This window comes from Chinchilla lanigera, unplaced genomic scaffold (assembly GCF_000276665.1).
Source record: "Chinchilla lanigera isolate Chin_1 unplaced genomic scaffold, ChiLan1.0 scaffold00013, whole genome shotgun sequence".
Taxonomy (NCBI): Eukaryota; Metazoa; Chordata; class Mammalia; order Rodentia; family Chinchillidae; genus Chinchilla; species Chinchilla lanigera.
Window position 1 is genome coordinate 17,089,684 of NW_004955414.1, and position 22,568 is coordinate 17,112,251.

At 37.9% G+C, this 22,568-nt stretch overlaps 1 protein-coding gene across 2 annotated transcripts in view; it reads right to left on the reverse strand.

Annotated features, from left to right (window-relative positions):
- Pold3 (polymerase (DNA-directed), delta 3, accessory subunit) overlaps window positions 1–22,263 on the reverse strand; it is a 47,568-nt gene extending 25,305 nt beyond the window's left edge. Inside the window, exons 1-5 of one of the 2 annotated variants that reach the window (XM_005379914.2) lie at window positions 22,107–22,263; window positions 20,724–20,779; window positions 10,181–10,283; window positions 5,463–5,502; window positions 4,124–4,256 (exon numbers count right to left, since the gene is read on the reverse strand). In XM_005379914.2, coding sequence (XP_005379971.1) covers window positions 4,124–4,256; window positions 5,463–5,502; window positions 10,181–10,283; window positions 20,724–20,779; window positions 22,107–22,166 — 392 coding nt within the window. In that variant the 5' untranslated portion in view covers window positions 22,167–22,263. Of the gene's footprint in view, window positions 1–4,123; window positions 4,257–5,462; window positions 5,503–10,180; window positions 10,284–10,609; window positions 10,643–20,723; window positions 20,780–22,106 lie in introns of those variants that run through there. The other variant, XM_005379915.2, reaches the window with a different exon arrangement.
- Window positions 22,264–22,568: the final 305 nt, after the last annotated feature.

Consider the following 22,568-nt stretch of genomic DNA (forward strand, 5'->3'; position numbering starts at 1 on the left):
TATATATGTATATACAAGGATAGCTGGGATAACTACTGCTGATGTCTGGTAGTTTACTGAAAAGAACAGTTAATGCTTAATTTTTTTTTTGACCAGCTTATATCTGGTAATCTGAGCAACTGATTTCAAGACAACAATATGCAACATAACAACCATTGGTGAGTTCCTACACTATCTTGTCTAGTGAAACTCTGTATCATCTCTAATTTTTTTAATTATTATTTTTTATTCTCTTTAATGGTTTAATCTTGCATTCTTACATCTGCTAATCTGAGCAACTTCACTGAAGACAACAATACGTAATATAACAACCACTGTTAATTCCTATCATTTTGCTTTGAAACCCTGTATCATTTTTGTTTTTGCTTTGTTTTGTTTTTGTCTGTGATGTTCGTATTTTGCTACTTTGTTTTTATTATTCTCTTTAAAATAATATTAAAAAAAGGTAAGAATATACCAAACAATAATTAAAGATTTAGTAATCTTACCATCCTTCGGGAACCAAATAGTTATCTCCTGTTTCAAACTTTCCTTACAGGACTACATATATAATAAATATTGACTGAATCAAAACTAAAAGTTTTAAATATTAACAAGTTTCCCGGCAACTCTCCAGACCACAGTGGGTCATGCCTTAAATCATGAAAGAAGCTGGGAATGGAGCCACTGGCTCCTATAACTTGTGGTTATTTATAGCCATTTACTGGTTTCTAACAATACTATCTAATAGTGCAGGACAGGCCGTTATATTGAAGGCCGAGTGAATCTGGTGAACAGTCTGCATGTGTGCTTGTTAGAGGGAACACTCGTTTTCTACATCACAGATACGCCTGTTTCATACAAATCTGTGACACAATGCTCCACACATCGTGACTGGGTAAGTGATTTACCCTTCTCAAAGAATTTTACTTAAAGCAAAGTTACTCAACTTTTCCTTAACAAGAGAAACCTTTAAACCCCACCCACTCCCCACCCCAACCCCAGTCTTTTGCTTATTGGAGGTACGTGAGAATTCCTTGAAGGTCTTATTCATCTTTTTTAGTTCAGGTACTCAGTACAAGATCTGACACACACCAAGTTTGTCAGGAGAAACCTGCTGAAGAAATGACCATTTCAGTGACTGAAAGTAAGGCTCTGGTTTCTCGCCTTTTTTGGGTGCTTTACTTCAACTTGGAGTAGCAGATGGGAGAGATTTAGAAACTATGTGGTGATAGCAATTATCAGAGTACAGGTACAACTTCAAAAGTAACTGATCGAATCACTGGCCTATGGAAAAATCTCTGATGAATCGTTTCAATTCAGAAATAACCTTAGGCTAAGCATCCCCAAAGCTAGAGTCTACAGCTCCAAAAGATGTCCATGGATTCCTTCTGGTCCACACAGAAAATCCTGCATTAACACACATCAATGCTGCATCGGAGCTAAGAACAGACAGAGAGCATTTATTTTTGCCCACTGCTCTTCCTCTCTGGTTCCACAGCGCTTCCATGTACAAGGAAAGGGTAGTGTCTTATTTTCACTGTCAGCATCTAAAGTTGGCCCTGACACAGTTCTTTCCCCCTTTGGTCTGCATTCCACACCTTCAGGTCAGAACCAGGAACTGGCAATGACAACGAGACCAAGTTAGGCTGGGAGCTTGTCTGAAGACAGAAGAATCTCTGCTCAATCCTAAAATGTCAACTTTCTTCCTGTTACAGCATTTCTTAAAACACACAAAATCATGAGTCAGATCTCAGTTGGCCAATAATTGTCAGAACCAAGCACAAACTTCTTTACTGGAGATAAATTCTTCATATTTCTACCAACAATACTTTTAAGCATTTAGGTAAAGTTCCATTAAAGTGCTTCCCATTATCACATTTCTACTTGTTCTATTTATTTTAGTGGGTCCTGGACAAATTCCATTTTGAACTTTTCAGTCACTTTTATTCTGTCATCTCAGCATTTGGGAGGCTGATACAGGACTGTTGAGTTTGAAGCCAGTCTGAGCTACTTGGTGAGTTCAAGGCTGGTCTGAATTACACAGTAAGACTCTGGCTCATAAAACCAAAATAATTGGTAGAGTAGAAGGTATGTGTGGGACTGCTGTTCATGGTATTGAGGATAATGCCATGTTCCTGGCTTGGGCTGCTGAGCACTGAGAATGGAAATACAAAAGAAGGAACAAACCAGAGTAAAGGTAAAAATTTTGGAATCAGGAAAAAAAGGCAAACAACTGGTCAATAACAATATATAGTCATGCAAAGAGAATATATAGAATGAAAGAAGGGTAGTAAGTAAAACTTTAAACCATAGTTACTAGCCATGTGACCATGGGCAAATTATTTAACCTATCATTCAGCTTCTTTATCAGTAAAATGGAGCTGATAACAGTGCTACCATCAGAGGGGTAAAGGGGGATTAAATGAATTAACATATGTTAAACTCTTACAAGAGTATTTGGCATATAGTAGTATTTAATGATAGCTATTTCTAAAAGGGTAGGCAGCAAAAGAGGGCCCCAAGAGCCAGAGATAAAAGGAAAATCATGTGTATATGGGTTCCAGAAACTAAGGGAAGAGTTTCAAGAAGGATGGACTGGTGGACAGTATCATATGCTGCTGAGAAGCTAAGTAAGATAGGAATTTGCACCTACCTCAAATAAGAATGGTCCACTGGGTCTTGTGATGGCTTTGGTAAGAGTGTTCACAGCAGTGACTGGATTCCAGTCAGCTGAGTAAGTGGGGACAGGAAAAAGTGAGAGCTAATATGGACAGCTTTTCCCAGAAGATTGTAAAATGGGAGGAAAAGAGGGCAGTAGCTAGCAGTAGTTATATCCGTATTAGCTCTCTCACTTTTTTTTTTCCTTTTATCTCTGGCTCTTGGGCCCCTCTTTTGCTGCCTAACCTTTTAAAAATAGTTATCGTTAAATACTACTGTGTGCCAAATGCTATTTTAAGAGTTTAACACATTTTAATTCATTTAATCCCCTTTTAGCCCTTTGACAGTAGCACTATTATCAGCTTCACTTTACTGATAAAGAAGCTGAACAATAGAGAGGTTACATAATTTGCCCATGGTCACATAGCTAGTAACTATGGTCTAGAGTTTTACTTCTTACCCTTCTTTCATTCTATATATTCTCTTTGCATGACTACATATTGCTATTGACCAGTTGTTTGCCTCCTTACTCTCCCACTTCTTTGCCTGGCTATTTCTTCTGGGCCTTTAGGCCTCAACTTAGACACCTCTGCCTCCTCTGTCTTGCCCCCTCACTCTACCCATCTAGAAGTGACAGAGAATGCCACCCCCATCTGCCTACACTATTCCTCCTATGACAACACTGACATACTGTACTGGAACTGCTTGTCTCCCATCAAACCATCAATCCCAGAAGCAGGCACTGGACCATATTCACTCTGCAGTGTATCACCTATCAGACAGATTCATCAGATATCTACTAAATGAATTCAAGTTATCTCATTTAGTATGTATTAAAGTAGTAGGTACTCATAATACGTTTGAAGAACCAACCTGAGCCCTCGCAAAGTAGGCATTGTATCTAATTTAAAGACAAAGAAACCAAAGTCTGTGTTTCCCAATGCCAAAGAGCTATTAATTAGCAAAGCAAAAATCAAGCCTATGATCATCAATTTCCAAAATGAACAAACATTAATAGCCCATCACCTCCCAGCGCTGTGAAAGATACAAAGATTTACATCATCTGATTCTGGCTATGGAACTTCGAGAAAAAGCTGCCTGCAGATGAAAGGTAGAGGCATATCCAATTAAGAAGAGTTCTTTGAAGGAGAACATCTAAACTAGCTCTTGAAGGATGGGTAGGACTTAGACAAGCAAAGACTGGAGTAAAGGAGTAACGAGGAGCACAACAAATATTTCTGGTAGTGTTGACAAAATAAATATATGAGAAATAGATTTATGAGGAGTCCACTGGGATTTTCAATATGGGTTGTGGCTGCTATTTTTCACCTTATGATGTACTAATAAAACGAGGCATGTGTCTTACTGCAAGATAAATGGGGTTTTACTAGACTTGGCACTCACTCTTAAGAGGCAGCCACTGTGTAAACATCTTACAAAATCAATTCGTAAAGAAGCCCACAAGGAACATTAAGGAGCTTACTTGCTGCAGTTCTGCAAGTTGCTTTTAAGGATGTCATAGTCGGTATTGAACAGAGGCCCACTGTCCTTTAGCATAGCTTTCTGGATGCTGTACACATGGATGCTGGCAGTCACAGCTAGCTTGGACTTCACTGCTACAAGTCAACAGGAAAAGCAGTCTGTTAACACACAAATTTCATAGTATGTGGGGACTTTAACAAGAAACCCTTCTACATTAAAATCATTTGCAATTTGTGGTGATCCAGAAAACTCTAAAGGCTCAAATAGCCACATATATAGTATAACATCAACTCTTCTGTTTGCAGTGGGGACATTATGACAAGGTAGGTGATGGTGAGTCATTTCTAAGTACAGCACCTGTGAGGGTATCACTCATCCAGTGGACACTCAGCAAATATTGATGAATGATTGATGATGACTACGATGACTGCCCCCAGCTGCCCAGTCAGGGAAGGACCTTGCACTAACACATAAAGAGCACTAAGTAATGTACACCTGAGAGGACCCAAACTGAATCCCAATTTCAGTTTGCAGAAAGCAACTATATAAAAATTACTACTAACTAGGCAAGTCTCCAGAGGAAAAACAAAAGAACATCATCAGGACAAATTCTAGATTCTACAAGAAAGAATGTGCCTAACTTGTTTCATGTTCCCAGTGCACAGTACATAGCCTGGCATATAATAGATTATAGGATGCAAAAATCGTGCCTTGCCTACAAAATTCAGAAAGAAAAAAAGTAGATATCTTTATTACCTTGAACATTTCAAAACTAATTTCGTAAGAACCCCTTCACCCCACGGGATGGAGCTTTTATATATAAAGTATAGTAGTAAAGTTTATCTTGAGACAAGTCTAAGATTATGAAGATCCTGTTACAAAAAATTTCTGAACTGGGTTTTTAAACAATAGAATAGTGGCATTAACAGTCTTGAAATAGTTGGACTTAATTTGTAAGTCTTTCTTTTAGAAAAACATTCTGTAGTTTTCTTTTTTAAAACACTGTTATAAAACACAACATAGTATTGAAAGGGTACTGTTTTTACATCTTATGGGATGCCCCATATGGTATTCAGGATAGTTTTTTGTATGTCTGTCACGAGTTTTAAAATCTTGTGATAAAAGTGCTTTATAAATGTCAGCAGCTATTGCCTTAAAACTTAGGCAGATATAGTGTCATATTTTAATGTTGCTGAAACCACTAATAAAAAGAATATAACGTTCTTCAGCTAAATAGCTAAAATATTATATGCAGATGTTATGGGCAGACTTTTTATTGTACCTACATTGATGTCACAAGAGGAGAAAGCAAAAACTTGCTAAACCACTAAAATGCTTACCTTCTAATTTATCTTCTCTCACTACTGCAACCTTGTGGCACTGTAAAGAAATAGCACTTCATGAGCATTTAAAATAGTAGAACGTGAAATTTTAAAGTTTCCTTGCCAATAATTCAATTCTGCGTGGATGTGAGATTAGGACACTATTAGGCACTCCTAAAATATATGTTCTACTTTAATAAAGTCAGATTCAGTTTTGTTTACTTTAAAATGTCTCCATAAGGTTAAGGAAAACAAAAGTATACATAGTGTGACAATTAATCCTGACTGTCAACTTAATTGGTTTGAGAGACATGCAGGAGGGAGGGACACTTCTGGGTGTCTGGGTAGGTCACAGGGGTGTGACCTTGGGGACTATATCTGACCCCCGGCCCCTTCCTCTCTGGCTCTTGAGTGCAATGACTTTAGCAGCTCTGCTCCACCATGCCCTTCTACCACAGTGCTTGTGCCTTGGAACCAGCTTACTGTGGACTAAACCCTCTGAAACTGTGAGCCAAAACAAACATCTACTTCTTTAAACTGTGGGTGTCAGTACTTTGTCCCAGCAAAAGAAAGGCAACTAATACAGATACCAACAGTACAATAAAATAAAGCATCTCAAATCAGTGAGAAGAATTTTAAATAAGTGATTTAATGAGAATAACTGTATAACCATACAGAAGCAGATAAAAACTGCATCTATCCTCCATTTCATATACCAGAATAAATTCTAAATGGGCCGCAGATTTAAATGTAAAACAATAAAGATGTATTTGCAATAAGGGGAAAAAAAAAACCAGGTGAAATCTTCTATAATCTTGTATAATCTCAGAATGAAAAAAAGCTTCCTAACTTGACTGCAAACTCCAGAAGTAGCTGAAATAATCTATAAAAGTTAACATAACTTTTGGACAAAAACAAAAACTTTTAAGTACAAGGGAAATGATGAAGTGAGAAAAAATTTGCAACTTATTTCACAAAAGGTTAATAATGTTTCTAAAAATAAAGAAAACATATTAATTAAAAAAACACTCTTTAATACCTTTAGAAAAATGGTCAAGATCTGGGTGTGGTGGTGCACTTGGAAGGCTGAGGCAGGAGGATCACTATGAGTTTGAGGCCAGTCTGGGCTACTTAGTAACTCAAGGCCAGCCTAAACTACAGTGAGACTCTGTCTCAAAAAAAAAGAAATGAAAAACGGTCAAGAGATATAAACAGACACAGTACAAGCGAAAGGAATGCAAAGAGCCTGAAATATATGAGAACATGTGCTGTGTGGAAATTCACATATGGTCAAGTGAGAATAAAAAAAAGGAGAGGTAGGCCAGGCACGATGGCACACTCCTATAATCCCAGCACTCAGGAGGCTGAGGCAGGAGGATCACTGCAAGTTCAAGACCAGCCTGGGCTACAAAGTGAGCTCAAGGTCAGCCTGAGCTGCATAGTGAGACCCTGTCTCAAAAAGACAGAAAAAAAAAAAGGAGAGGTACTCGGCCACACCAACAGAAGTACATAAACACTTACCCTTTGACCTAGCAATTCTACTTTTAGGAATGTAACCTTAAAATACTCTAAAACACACTAGCAAAGATATATATAAAACCCATATATATGCTGTGCTATTGACTGCACTACTATCTGTAATAGCCAAAGATTATAAACAATTCAGATAACATAAAAAGGGACTGCTAATTCAACTAAAGTGTAGTTTTAGTGGAGCCTTATTGGCTACAGTAAGGACAAGACAAATAGTTTGGTAACTGCTATGAAATAATACTCAAGATCTATAGATAAGCAAAAGATAAAAATAAAAAATAAAAATAAAAAGCAAAGTACAAAATAAGTTGCACAGTATGAAAACTTATCTAAGAAAGTGAAGCAATATGAATATATAGTTGCTTATATCAAAAACATAAAAGAACAACAAAAACAATGGAAAGGAAAGCCAAAACCAATAAAACATTATTGGGAACTACCTATAAAGGTAAGAAAATAACTTATACATTGAAAGCAAACTGGAAAAAAAATTGAGTTTAGATAGTTACTGAATTGGTGGATTGATTAATTACAATGAGGAATTGTTTTGAGTGATTACAAAACACAAGCTATACTATATTTTAGCAGGACATATCCTACAGCCAAAGAACTGTAAAGAAATCTTTAAACTTTTCAGTAATCATATTGCTAGTAATAATAGTGTTCTGTTTTTCTAAACCTCATATATTTGGTTAAAGCAAATACATATTTATGTTAATGTTAAAAACCACTAAAATCATAACATAAACAGAGCAATATAAAAATAAAGCAATTTTTTCTTTCTTTTGGAGTGCTGAGGATTGAACCCAGGGCCTTGAGTATGGTAGGCAAGTACTCTACCACTGAGCTACGCCTCCAGCCTGAAGATGTTTTTTTCAAATGTAATCTGATTTGAATGAGAATATTACTAAGGTATCATATGTTTTTCTTTTACTAAGGTATCATATGTTTTTCTTTTAAAAAGAATAAAACAGGCAATCCTAAAAAATGTTATGTTCTGCAAAATGCACACTAAAAATTACAGCTGATAGAAAAAAGAGTGTTAGGAACTAACCACTCAAAAGCTATGCAGATTTGTAGTGAGCACCCTAGAAACAGTAACTTGTAACTAAAGAAAACCTGTAGAAGTAGGCAGTTCAGTGCGGCTGCTTCCTTGAGACACTGAAAATGCATGTAAGCAACACGGTGGAAATGCCAGCCTGCTAGTATTAAAACAATGCAAACCAGAGCGGAGCTCTAATTCAAAGACAACTTGAATGTACTTTCAGGATTTCACCTGAATCTCCTGAGCCCTAGCAACCATAAAAACTGCCTAAATTTCCCGGATTAAAAGCTCCTGTCATAAGGCACAGTAAAAATCTACAACTTTAATAATTTCCTCCTCCTGGCTCTCTCCTAAAAGTAAGCCACGTCTTCTCTGTTTTCAGCTTCTTCAAACCTATCTGAAAATTCTTTTGCCTCGACCACTACTAGCCCCACAGGACCTGCCCCAAGGACCAGGGCCCTTTCTCAGAGATGTGCTAATGGTTTCCCTTTCCCTTTTGAATTTGCCTCAAAATCATAGGTTTAGAACCTTGATTTGTCCACATATTGACTGGATTTGTTTTTTAGTAATAGATTTCCAGCATGTAGGATTTAAAACTGGAATGTTAATTTAGTAATTTAAAAGGAGAAATAAAACTGCTGGAGCGATCAGTTCCTCATATTCTCTAGCCAGCATTTTCTTTCCTTATTGGCAAACTATTTGGCAAACCAACAATAATCAAGGTATTTTCAAGTATAGAAGTAGATCTCATTATTATGTGAGACAGGAAATTAAGCGACCTGATTCATTTACTGTCAGAGATAAACTTGCCACCAGAATTCTCTCCCATGTATGGTTCTTAAATGGATACTATCAAAGTTTGTAGCTACATGTCATGCTTTCTGTTTCTAGATTTAATTAACCTCCTCTTTTAGTTACCTTAATAGCTAAATTCCTAACTCTGGATCCTAGTTCAGAAGATCTGCAAACTCTCAAAAATTTATATCAACATATGCATTTCAGCTTCTTCAAACCTATCTGATTCTCAAAGGGATCAATGACCAAAAAAATTACTGCTGATTGAGTATCCCTACTACAACCCAAAATGCACTAAATTCTGAAACTTTTTAAGCATGAATATGTCAAAAGTAGTAAATTCTGAGCCTGCTGTGATGGCACATGCCTGTAATCCCAGTACTCTGGGAGGCTAAGACAAGAGGACATCAGTTTGAGTATGGCCTGGGCAACTTCTTGAGACCTTGCCTCAAAATAAAACAAGAATTTACAAAGGCCTGGATGTAGCTCACTGCAGAGGTACTGGATTAAATCTTCAATACAAAAAAAAAAAAAAGAAGAAAAGCAACAAATTCTATACCATTAAACTTGATTTCATGCACAAAATTATTAAAAATACTGTATAAGATTACCTTCTGGCATGTAAGACATATTTGAAACTTAAATGACTTTTGTATTTAAACTTGGTTCCCAATCCTAAACTACCTTTTTTTATATATATATATATATTCCCAACCCCACCAAAATCTAAAAATCTCAAACATGTCTGTCCCAAGCATTTCAGATAAGGGATACTTAACTTGTAATTTAAAGGAATATCATTTTCAAGTAAAGATTTAACTATAACTAGTGTTTTCTTTTCTTACTGAACACCTAAATTGTGGCTTAAAATTTGAACAGGATAAAAATTAACTACAATTGTCCCCAGTATACAGAGTATAAGAAAGATTATAGGAAATAATGTAATTTCCTAGTATCCTGTTACCCAGAAAACTGTACTATAATGATACCGTCTCTGAATCACAGCAAAAATATTACCCAAGCTTTTCTGAGCTTTCAATTTAGTCTAAAATTAAAAAATATTCATCTTCTTCTAGTATTTTAAAACTTCTACAATATTGAACCTTATTTTTCTTCCCATTAGGTTATAGCACTGTTCACAGTTCAAACACATCTAAGCTCATTAGAAGAGTCTGAAAACATGAGCTGGGCATGGTGGTACACATCTGTAACACCAGCATTTGAGAGGCTAAGGCAGGAAGACTGCCCCAAGTGCAAAGCCAGCCTGGGCTACGTAGTGAGTTCAATGCCAGCCTGAACTACATAGTGAGACTGTGTCTCAAAAAACCAAAAACAAACAAACAAACAAAATCCTGAAACCTACAGAATGTCCATTCTGAACGAAACTGCCAGATACCAAATAGGTGACATGCAGTTGGGCTCCTGAATTCTCCTTCCGTTTTCTTTCAACATAATCATATAGCATCCTGTTTGAAAGAAGGAAAAAGCAATTCATTAGCAAGAGTTTTTAATCTCATCAACTCTTAATTCATGATTTAAAAGTTAGATACAAAAATCTGATAGTACACATCACGAACAGCAGAATTTTTACTCAGTGTACGGATAGAATGCTTTCTAACAGTTAGACATTAATTAGATGGGACAGCAAGATTGAAATCAACTTGTTCGACTTGCGCAGTGACACAGCAAGTAACTGAAATCTAATGATAGGCCAAAAGGGATAGAACCTACATTAAAAGAGTGACAATAATATACAAAGGATAAAATAATCATGAATACGTTTAGTCATTACCTAGCTATGTGATCCAAGGCAAGTTATTCTTTTCTACATGAGAGATAAAACTAGATTAGTGATTTTTCTAACCTGGGACTCATATGGCCTTCTATAACCCTCTACCACTTCCAAAATCAGAAATTATACATTTGTTTTTCTTTTTGTGGGGAAGATGATTCAGGGTTTTCAATAGATTCTAAAAGAATTCATTATTCTAAAACATTAAACACTATGATGTACATGATCACAAATCTCCAGCTCTGAACTTCTAATTTTATGCTTATTCAGATTTAATACTGTTTCACCACTGCAGAATGCAATGGTTTACTTATACCACCCGGTATGTATCCAGAACAGTCATTACGACTAAATGCAGAAATAATGTTGCTCTTCGTAAAAGCCTTAAATTCATTTTTATCTCCAGCATCCAGCAAATATCAGAAGTTGAATTCCTCAATAGTTTAACATCATCAAAAAGATATATCATTTCTTTTATTTCAAGAAACATTTGTTGAGCTTCTATGACATAATGTCCTTCTCCCAAGTACAGCCAAAATCTCAAAAATTCCAAGAGAAACTCAACCCACACTGTTCACTTGTTCTGAAGGGCCCTCTCTTAGCGTCTACAAAATCATGCTCCACTGAGGTTCCTGCTACCTTCCAGCTACTTGTGCTCTATTTCCTGCACAGACTTCTCCACTCTCTCCCTCTTCTTGCCTAGCCCTGAGTGGTTTCCCGGGATGTGGGATGTTGTTGGCTACCCTGCTGGTTTTGTTGGTCTATTTTAGTGATGGCAAATCTTTTAGACTGAGCACCAAACTGCAACCCAAACCCACTTGTTTATTACAAAGTGCCAACCCTGCAATTAAACCTGAATATTGAGGTTTTAATTTAGAAAAAAACAACTCTACATTAACATCTTTTGTCTTAAAAAAAAAACACAGTAACACTCGAGCCACAGGTTCACCTCCCCTGGTCTATTTTATTTATCCCAAAAGCTTACTCTATCCCTGACAATATCATTTGCTCAAGACAAAAATCTGAGAGTCACTACTCTCCCTTTCTCCCTATCCAGTAGACTGCCAAGTCTCATCAGCTCTCCTTCCCAAGTTATTCTTGACTCCATGCCCTCCAAATCTCTTGAGTAGATGGTTTTAATTCCATGTGTCAACGGCACTCTTCCCCCCACCTTCATTATCTATGATGCTGCCAATTTTAAACTAATTTATGTTCTATGTCTTATGGACAGAACAGTCAACAAAGCAGTCAAACTTTAGATTACACTGTAGGAAAAAGACAATTTAAAAAATGAATATATAATATCAGGTGGTAGTTAAGTCTATAGGGAAAACCAAATAAAACAAGACAGAGAATGAGTGCAAAGCTTTGTAACTTTACTAAGATGATTACAGAAGGCTTCATGAGTACTCACTGTAGGAAGTGAGGGAACCACCAAAGTGGGTCTCTTGGGAAAGAGTAGTCCAAGCAGAGAGAATAGGAAACACAAAGGTCCTGAGAAAAGAATGTCAACAAGATCTAAGTAACAGAAAGGATGGCAGGATAAAGAGGAATAGTAGAACAGATGCCACACATTCATGGCTTTGTGGACTCTGAAAGGACTCTTCAGAAAGGAAGCCATCATTTTGGGCAGAAGTAATATGATCTCGCTTTTAGAAGGATCCCTGGTTGCAGTGTGAATATACTGTACAGCAGCAAGGTAATGAGCAAGGAGATGAGCTAGAAGGCTACCCAGTAATCTATGCTGGAGAGGATGGTAGCTCAGCCGAAGGCAGTAGCAGAGCGGGTAATAGTAAGTGGGTAAATTATGGGTATATTTTAAAGGGAGGATCAGCAGGATTTGCTGATGGATTGATTATGACGTATGAGAGAAAAAAGGAATCAGGAATGACTGGGTTAAGCAAACCCAAAAAATGAAGCTTCTGCTCGGAGCAGTGGTGCACCCCTGTAATCCCAGCTACTCAGGAGGCTGAGGGAAGAGGATCATAAATTTGAAATCAAGCTAGTCAACCTAGCAATACCTTGTCTCAAAATAAAAACATAAAAGGACTGGGGACATAGTTTGGAGCTCCCTCAAGGAAAAAAAATAGTGATACTGTCATTCACTGAGATGGAAAAACAGGTGTTGAGAGAAAACAAGTTGGATTTTAGAACACACTACATTTGAGATGCCTCTTCGCCATTATTGATGTTGCCAAGTTAGTCGGCTCTTCTTAAATATTACTCTTTGTTCCAAAGTTTTCAGTAGCTCTCCATCTCCTAAGGACCAACTTCAAGTTCTTAGCAATTACATGTAAGACCCTTCTTGCTTGGGCTCTGCACCTGGGTATCTTTCGCTACACCCCCATAGCCACCCTATTTCCAGCCTTGTGAAAGACCAGATGCCCAGACCTTCTAAGTTCTAACAGAGATCATCCTATATTGATTATTATGGCATTTCCCATACTTTAGTCCAACTACTTCATTTATTTATTTTTATATACCTGCCATCCCCACTGGACTATTAACTCCTTGAGAACAAAAATGTGCCCTATTTAGTTTTTTTTAGGTACTGGCAACTGAACCTAGGCACTTACATATGCTAGGCAGGTGCTCTAGCCTGAGCTACACCCCCAGCCTTATTTAGCATTTTTTGTTCTGCCAGTTTTCTCTCATCTCCTTCCATGACAGCATTTATGTTACAAGGACATATAGGGTAACAAACTCATGACCCTTTATTTTATTTGTTAGTTAGGATTATGCTACTAGAAGACCTAAGTAGGTACCATGCCCAAAATGCTGGCCAAATGCACTTTTATACAAAGCTCATAGTCCTGCTGCTACTATAGTTGTCTTCTATGCACTTGTCTCCCCAAAGCAACTCCGGTTCATCTCTTACATTACTATTTTTTCAGTATTTGTTTATTCCTTTTTACAAAATTTTAACAAGTTAAAAAAAAGCATGAAATTGTACATGGGTACATTAAATGTATACATTAGATAATGTTTAAATCAGATTAAACATTTATCTCTTCATACATTTACCAGTTCTTTATAGTGAAAACTTTTAAAATTCTTTCCTTCTAGCTTTCTGAAATGTACAGTAACTATTACCTATTAGTCACCCATACTATGTAAGAGTATTCCAGAGTTTCTTGCTCTTATCTAACTTAATACCCCTGATCAAACTGTCCCACACCCCGCCAACTATCCCTGGCCTCCGGTAATCATCACTCTACTATTTTCCTCCTTTCTTTCCTTTGTCTTTTTTTTGTCTTTTTTGAGACAGGGTCTCGCTATGCAGTTCAGGCTGGGCTTGAGCTCACTTTGTAGTCCTGACTGGTCTAGAACACAGTGATCCTCCTGCCTCAGCCTCCTGAGTGCCAGGATTACAGGCATGCGCCACCACGCCTAGCTCATACCTTCTTCCTTTCTGATGTATTTTTCTTTTATATGACTAACAAGAAATTTAAAACAAACATTTTTGAAAAGAATTTCTGCATACTTTTTTGAGTCTAATACATGCTTATCTAATTTAATAAAGCCAAACATTTTATTTTTAACCAACAAAATATAGAAAGCCTTCCTTTTTTTCTTTTGGTCTTTTTGAGACAGGGTCTCACTATACAGTTCAGGCTGGCCTAGAACTCACTTGTTGCCCAGGCTGGTCTCAAACACCCAGTGATCCTCCTGTCTCAGCCTTCCAAGTGCTAGGGTTAGAGGTGTGTGCCATCACTGCTGGCGAAAGCATTCTTAAATATGAATGACACAATATATGATTTCCTTCAAGATATACTTGGTACACTTTCCGTTTTAGTTCATTAATTATCCCCTTGATGAGTTCCACTCATAGTTCTCCCAAGGAATAGTACAGTGCACAGTCCATATTCCCTTCCCTAACCCAATTTTATTCCTCCATAAGATTTTCACAACCTGAAATCAAACGGATGAGGGGAAGTAACTTGTCTGCCAAATATAGAGCCTAAAATAATGCTGAAAATATAGTTAAGAACTGAGAAAACACTTCTTTAATAAATCCAAGGAGATCAGTAATACCATGTGGTCACTGTGCTTAGTACCAAGAGTGATAAATGTTTATATAATGAAGAAAAAAGGGTGCACAAGACTTAGCGGTGTAGTTCAGTGATAGAACAGCTGCCCAGCATGCACAAATCCCTAGGTGAGACCCCCAGCACTCAGGAGAGAAAAAAATGCAAAAGAATCTCTAAGATTTAATCAAAATACCCATCATAGTGCTTAGTGTTCATTGTACAAATATTTATCGGCACTTCTTGGCATTGAAGACACAGTAACTGGGCCATCCTATACTTTCCAAACAAGACTGAAAAGCAGCTTCCATTCAGGTGCTTCTCTACATCTTTCCACTAAGAGGTAGAATACAGTCTCACACTCTGAATCTGGGAGGGCTAGTGACTCACTGCTTACCTCTGAGGTTGGCCAGCAAAGGCATTTGGCTTTTACCATAGGCTAGAGCACAAGCTTTTGGAGCCTTGAGCTGCTGTGTGAGACATCATGCTGTAAGGAAGCCTGGGCTGTACAGGTAAACCACGTGAAGTACTCTGGTCAATAGTCCTAGCTAAAGTCTCAGCTGACGGTCAGCATCTACTACAGATATACCTATACAGATGACTGGGCTCCAAACATTGACACTTCCCAGCTAAGGCACTAGATATCACAGAACTGACATAAGCCATTCCCACTGTGTCCTGTCCAAATTCCAGACCACAATAAAATGGTTGTTGTTAGTCTCTAAATTTTGAGATAATTTGTCACACAGCTTGTAGTAATTAGAAAAGGGATGAACTTTTGCAGTAAGACTCCTGCCTTCATAGAGCTTCTAGTAGAGAAGACATGTATGACAAGCAAAAAAATGTCAGACAGTAAGAATTATGAAGCTGTAGGACAATAGGATACCCACTATTAGGGCCTAGATCTACAATGTCCCCAAAAAGTCTCTTGTTCAAAGGTGGGACCTAGAGAGGTGCTTGGATGCTGAAGCACTAGCCTCATCAAGGGCTAATCCACTGATGAGTTCATAGCTGAATGGGTTATTAGGAGGTCAGGCCCAGGTAGAGGAAGTGCATCGCTGGGGGTGTGCCTTGAAGGACACACCCTGTCCCCAACCCCTTTCTCTCTCAGTAGCTCTTCCTTTCTCCCTCTGCTTACTGGCTGCCATGAGGGGAGCAGCTTTCCTCCACCATGCTATTTCTACCTTGGAGCTAGCCAACCACAGACTGATACCTCTGATGAACCAGAATAAACCTTTTCTCCTTCAAGTTGTGTATGTCAGGTATTTTGGCCACAGCAATGAAAAGGTGACATGTACAAGAATGAAGGTGGACCCTTTCTTTTACCCCATGTACAAAAATTCCAAACAATTCGCAGAACACATAGTATTTACATACTTCAGTGCTTCATTTAAAGATCTAATTTAGGGGCTGGGGATTTAGCTCAGCAGCACAGCACCTGCCTGGCAAGCACAAAGTCGTGAGTTCAATTCCTGGTACCGGAAAAAAAACAAACCATAAAAAAATTTAAAGATCTAATCTAATGGCACTATTAATTTCTATTAGTTCACTGAAAGGAACAGTTAGTGCTTACATTGTTTGATCAATCTTACATGCCCACATCTGATAATCTGATCAACTACTTTGAAGACAACCATATGCAATATAATAACCATTGTTAATTTCCTATCATTTTGTTTTGAAATTCTGTATCATTGTTACTGGGTTTTTTTCGTTGTTCTCTTTAAAATAAAAAAAAAATTTTAAAAATCTAATCTGAGGGGACAGAGAGATAGCTCAATGGCACAGCGCCTGCCTGGCAAGTGCAAGATCCTGAGTTTGATTCCCAGTACCAAAAAAAAAAATCTAACCCTAAAGTTTTAGTGTTTTCTTTCTTCCCCTCTTGGTATCTTGAGACATGATCTTGCTACATAGTCCAGCTGGTCTTGAACTTACAATCTTCCTGCCTTAGCCTCCCAAGTGCTGAGTTTAACTGCATGCACCACCATTCCCAGCTTGTGTATTCTTATTGTAAGGAATGACACATTTTTTTAGTTTAACAAGGACATGATCTATAGAAAACTTAAATATAGTGATAATTAGCAATGACTTATAAAATTAACTCCAAACAGATCAAACAATTAAATGTAAGAAAAAAGAACTGTATAACTCTTAGAAGAAAATAGGAATAAATCTTCATGACTTTGAGTTTGTTGGGCAAAGCCTTCTTAGATACTACATAAAAAACACAAGAAACAGCTGGGCATGGTGGTGTCTGCCTGTAATCCTAGCACTTGGAAGGTTGAGGCAGAAGGGGTGCTATGAGTTTGAGGCCAGCCTGGGCTACACAGTGAATTCAAGGCCACTCTAGAATATACAGTGAGACCCTGTCTCAAAAAACAAATGAAAAAAAAAGCACAAGCAACAACTTCTTCAACAATAAAAATGTCTGTGCTTCAAAGAACACATTGAAAAAGGAACAATGAGCTGCCTGACAAAGAATTTTAAAAAATTATTTTAAGGAGGAAAAAATAGACAAGAAAGTGTAAATACAGTTGGGTATGGTGGCACATACCTGTAACCCCAATAGTTTAGGAGGCTGAGGCAGAAGGATCACAAGTTCAAGTACAGCCTGTGAAAATTAGTGAGACCTATCTCAAAATAAAAATATAAAAAAGGTGGCTGAGGATATAACTAAGTATTGGGTTCAACCCTCAATACTGAAAAAAAAAGGGTGAGGGGAGAAAGAGGCTGGGCATGGTGGTGCACATCTGTAATCCCAGCATTTGGGAGGCTGAGGCAGGAGGATCACTGCAAGTTTGAGGCCAGTCTACGTTACATAGTGAGTTCAAGGCCAGTATGAACGCATAGTTAAACCCTGTCTCAAAAAGGAAGGAGGAGGAAGAGGAAGGAAGAAGGACAGAAGAAAGAAGGAAGAAAGAAGGAGGAAAGAAAGAAAATAAAGTACAAAGAGTACAAGGAAAGTAAAGTACAAAGAAAGTACAAAAAATGGGAGAAAGCTTTTACAAATTTATCTGATCAGGGTCTTTTATCCAGAATATACAAAGATCTCTTAAAACTCAACAATAGGGGCTGGGGATTTAGCTCAGTGGCAAAAGCGCCTGCCTGGCAAGCGCAAGGTCGTGAGTTCGGTTCCCAGTACCAGAGAAAAACCAAAAAAAAAAAAAAAAACAAAAAAACAAACAAACAAAAAAAACTCAACAGTAAAGACAGTCCAATAAAAAAAAAAAAAAGGACAATGTTTTGATAACTATTTCCCCAAAGATATAAAATGGTCAATAAAACATGAAAAGATGTTTAATATTTTATAGGGAAATGCAAATCAAAATCAAAACCACATCAAAATCTTTCACATCTACTCTGAAGGCTAAAATAAAGATGTAATAAAAAGTGTTGGCAAGAATGTGGAGAAATTGGAGTCCTTACATGTTGATGAGATTATTAAGATGATGCTATCATTCTGAAAACTAGTCTATCAGTCCCTCAAAATGTGATAACACAAGAGTTATCATATAAACCAGCAAGTCCAATCCTAGATATTATATACAAGAGAAATAAAAACATACGTTCATACAAACACCTATACACAAATGTTCATAGCATCATTCATAATAGTCAAAAACAATACAAACGATGAAGAGATAAAATCTGGTATATCCGTGTAATGGGCTGAATTGTGTGTGAAAAAAGGTATGTTGAATTATGACTGAAAAAAGATATGTTGAAACACTCACCAGTACCTTAAGATGTGACCTTATTAGAAAATAGGTTTATTGCAGATTTAATTAGTTAAGACAAGGTCATACTGTAGTAGTAAGGTGGGCTCTGAATCTGGTATGAATGGAGACTTTGCAAGAAAATAGCTATCTGAAAATATAGATACACAAGGAAAATACTATGTGACAACAAAGGCAGAGACTGGTGTTTCACAGCTACAAGGTAAGAAATGCTAAATAAAGAATGTCAGCAAAATACCAGAAAATAAATGAAGGTAAGGAAAGACTTGTTCCCATAGGTTTTAGAGGAAGCATGGACCTGTCGACCCCTCGAATTTGGCGTTCTAGGCCCCAAAACTCTAAATCACCCTGTTTATATTTATGGCAGCCACAGAAATAGTAAGTTAATACACCATATAATGGGATATTATTTAGACATAAAAAGGAATTAACTACTAAAGCATGCTGCCACCAGGATAAACCTTGATAATACTATAGTAAGTGAAAGAAAACAGACATGCAAGACTATATGATTCCGCTTATATGAAATGTCCAGAAAGGATGAATCTACAGACAGAAAGACTAGTGGTTATCTAGGGCTCGGGGTGTGATGGATGAAGGCTAGAGGTTGGGGAAAAGGTGAGTGACTGTTAATAGGCATGATTTCTTTGTGGGGTGACAAAAATATTGCAAAACTGATTGTAGTAATAGTTGTACAACTCTGAATATACTAACAACCATTAAACTGTACACTTTACAATGGGTGAACTATATGCAGATTCTATCTCAATAAATTTGTTTTTTTAAAATTATGAAAGAAATTAACAATGCTATGATAGACTTAGGGAGGGATGGTGATGTTTACATAGAGCATTAATTAGGGAAGGCTTATTACAACACGTGAAATTTGAGCTAAAACCTGAAAGATGAGGAAACCTAGAAGCAGCAGTCCAGGCAGAGAAAATAGCACAAAGATCCCAGGGTGAGAATAAGTTTGTATTTGAATAACAGACAAATATGTAGAGTATAATAAATGAAGTGGAGTACAGTATGGGATAAGGCAAGAACTAGACAGCATGTTAATGTCATAAAAATTTTATATAACCAAGTTAGATATAATAAAAGTACAGGCATTTTTAGGGAACCCCAGGCCTTAATATGTATTTCTAAACTCCAAAAGGAATTGCTTCACTTCATATTTAAATATCCATATCCACAATGAACAATAACTTTCATAGATATCTGTTCCCAAAGTTATCGAAACTTAGGTCTGGGCCAGGACTGGTCTTAGGCAAACTCAGTCAAAACCAAATATATCCCCAGACTACCAAATCCATCCCCATGATAACGGTTTCAAGTCTTGAAAGCTTAAACATCACAGCCAAAGATAGTCTCCTAGCTAGGGATATAGCTCAGCAGCACAGTGCCAGCCTAGCAAGCACAAGGTCCTGAGTTCAATGCCTGGAAGAAAGAAAAGAAAAGAAAAGAAAAAGAAAGAAAGAAAAGAAAGAAAAGAAAGAAAAGAAAGAAAGAAAGAAAGAAAGAAAAGAAAAGAAAAGAAAGAAAATGGTCTCCTAGATTTGTCCAACATTAACCCAAATAAAGCCATCTTCTAGAGATCAGAGACTTTCTAACATTCAATGGAATGTTATGACTCTAACTTCTTTCTTCTCAAGGAACAGACAAAAATCAGACCACACTTAGGAAACTAAGTGTGGATTTAACCCAATGTATGCGCACTCAACTGGTTCACCAATTCCTTCCTTGTGACATAAGCAACATTTGCACCTTTACAGGTCAAAAAAATGTAAGGTTAATTCAAAAGCCTTTTCCCTCTTGGCTTCAAGTTTGACCACCATTTTCAGAAAGGAAAAGGGATATTTGCAAAATTCATGGGCAGTGTTCTTCACCATCCTAAACAGTCTTTTTTTAGTTTCACTTCAATAGTTCTCCTGTCTTACAGCTTGTGTCAAACACCTGGTGACTTCATTCTGGAAGTATTTTACTAACACACAAAGATAGCTCCAAGAAGCACATCTGAAAATGTAGTGAAGATGTAAGATAACAGGACATATAAATCTGAGCTATAAAAAGAATTTGCTAGCCCATTTAATACATTTGGAAATGACAAAGTGATGTTAACCAGAAGTCAAGGCTGCAAATATATCCAGTAAATTTGTCAGCACATATTTGTATACAGGGCTACTAATCTAAAAAGACACAAAGGTAGTAAAAATAGTATTCTCTCCCATTTACCCACGGGGGTAAAAATCATTTCTAATGTAGTGGCTATGTATACAGTAGTTTAAAACAAAGCAAAATAAAACAAAACATTTCCATGTCATTAAATTGGAAGGAAACTGGACTTACTGTTTGGCCTGGTTAACATGAACCCCTAGTGTATAGCTCAGCCATTTGTATGTCACCTGCAAGAAGAAGCATTTTTAAAATTGTTTTATTAAATGACTGTAGGTCAGTACCAAGACCCACTCTTAAAGATTCCTATTGTTAGAGGATAGGTACTGATTATGCTTTATAAATCACAATAGATGTAACTGCAATTTCGAACCACTTCTCTCTGGGCAGGTAGAACCAAGATCTTTCTCTTACAAATACCTAGAAGTTTGTTTCATGGACTGACTAATGCAAAAGTATCTAAAAATGCAGGCTGAATATAAACAAAAACTCATTTTCTTCACACTCCTTTTATTTATACCTTTCCACACACTATCTTTGAAGGGACCACAACTCAAAACTAACCTAAAACCAAAAACTAGATCACATTTAAGTATGTGACTCTGAAATTTCTAAGAAAAGTTGCAGCCATACCAATGTTAAAGGTCACAAGTGGTGCAGAGATCGGAAAATGAACCAAGTGGATGAATGTTTTATCAGGGATTAGATTGGGAACTACTACTATCAAGCTTTCATGCTTCCTTGACCCAGTATGTCTGTTCTCTAAGTCTCTTCCAATTCCCAATGCTAACTTTCCAACAGTCTAACACTAAGACAGGTTAATGTTAAAGGTTAGACAAAGACAGTATAATGTTAATGGAAGAGACAGGTACAAGTCGAGAACTACATATCCCTTCCTAACTTTAAATAAACAAGTTATTTGGCTCCTCTGCTTCAACTTCCTCTTCCGGGATACTACCACCGAGCTGGAAGGTGAGAGAGTCGGGTCATAGTAAAGACTAAATACAGTGTACATCCAAAGTGTCTCGGCTTACAGTAGGCAGTCAGTCATCAGTTTTGCAAAACGCGTTCACCTACTCAGCCTCACGTGATTTTTATACCAACTCCGAGAGGTACGATCGGCCTCTATTTAAATTTTCAGGAAGAGGAAGCTGACTGCTTGGAGGTTAAACAACTTGTCACTTAACCTGGATAAGACACAATTTCCTCAACTGTAAATTTGGAACTTTAGAACCCAACCACCTAATAAAAGATAGATGTTGGCTGCTGGGCCGCCTTACAAATACTCTTAACTAATGCCCCTCCCACAGCGCTGAGCTCCAAGGCCCCGGCTGGGTGCAGAGTTCCCAACATGCCCAGCCAATGCACGCGGATTTAACACGCGCACAGAACGACCTCCCAGCGAGTCCTCGCCCGCCCCGAGGTACTACTAGTGGTGACCTGCCTCCCCTCCTCCAGTCTCACGAGGCCGCAAGCACTGGGGTCGTGGCCCCCAATACCCTGGCCCGGCCCAGTACCCCACTCGCCCGCCCGCATTCCCCAGTCCTAGCTCCTCACGATCTTGTTCTGGTCCGTAACGAACTCGTCTATATTTTCCAGATAAAGCTGGTCTGTCATGGTGCTGTAGCAATGGGCGCCGCCAGCTCTGAGCCCCAGTCTCAAAAAGAGCTCCCGCCGGCGGGAAACGACTTAGCTCCCTCCTAGGTCCCAGGTCGTTTCCCACGGCAACGGAGGCGACGCATTACGGCGGCCTTCAAGGGGTCAAACTAGTCACGGGAACGGCGCTGGCCTAAGTGGGTGGAGCTAGTAGGAGCAAACGGGAAGTGAGCTGGGAAGGCGGCCGTAGCCTGGGAGGCGTATATATAAAGTCAAGGCTTCCACATCTCACCTCTGCCGCTTAAAGAGAGACGCAGAACCAAGTATTTTACTTGTAGCAGCTACAGTCTTTCCACCTGTAAGTTGATAAAATAATCCTTGCTGGCTGGGTGTGTAGATCAGTGATATAGTGCTTGCCTAGTG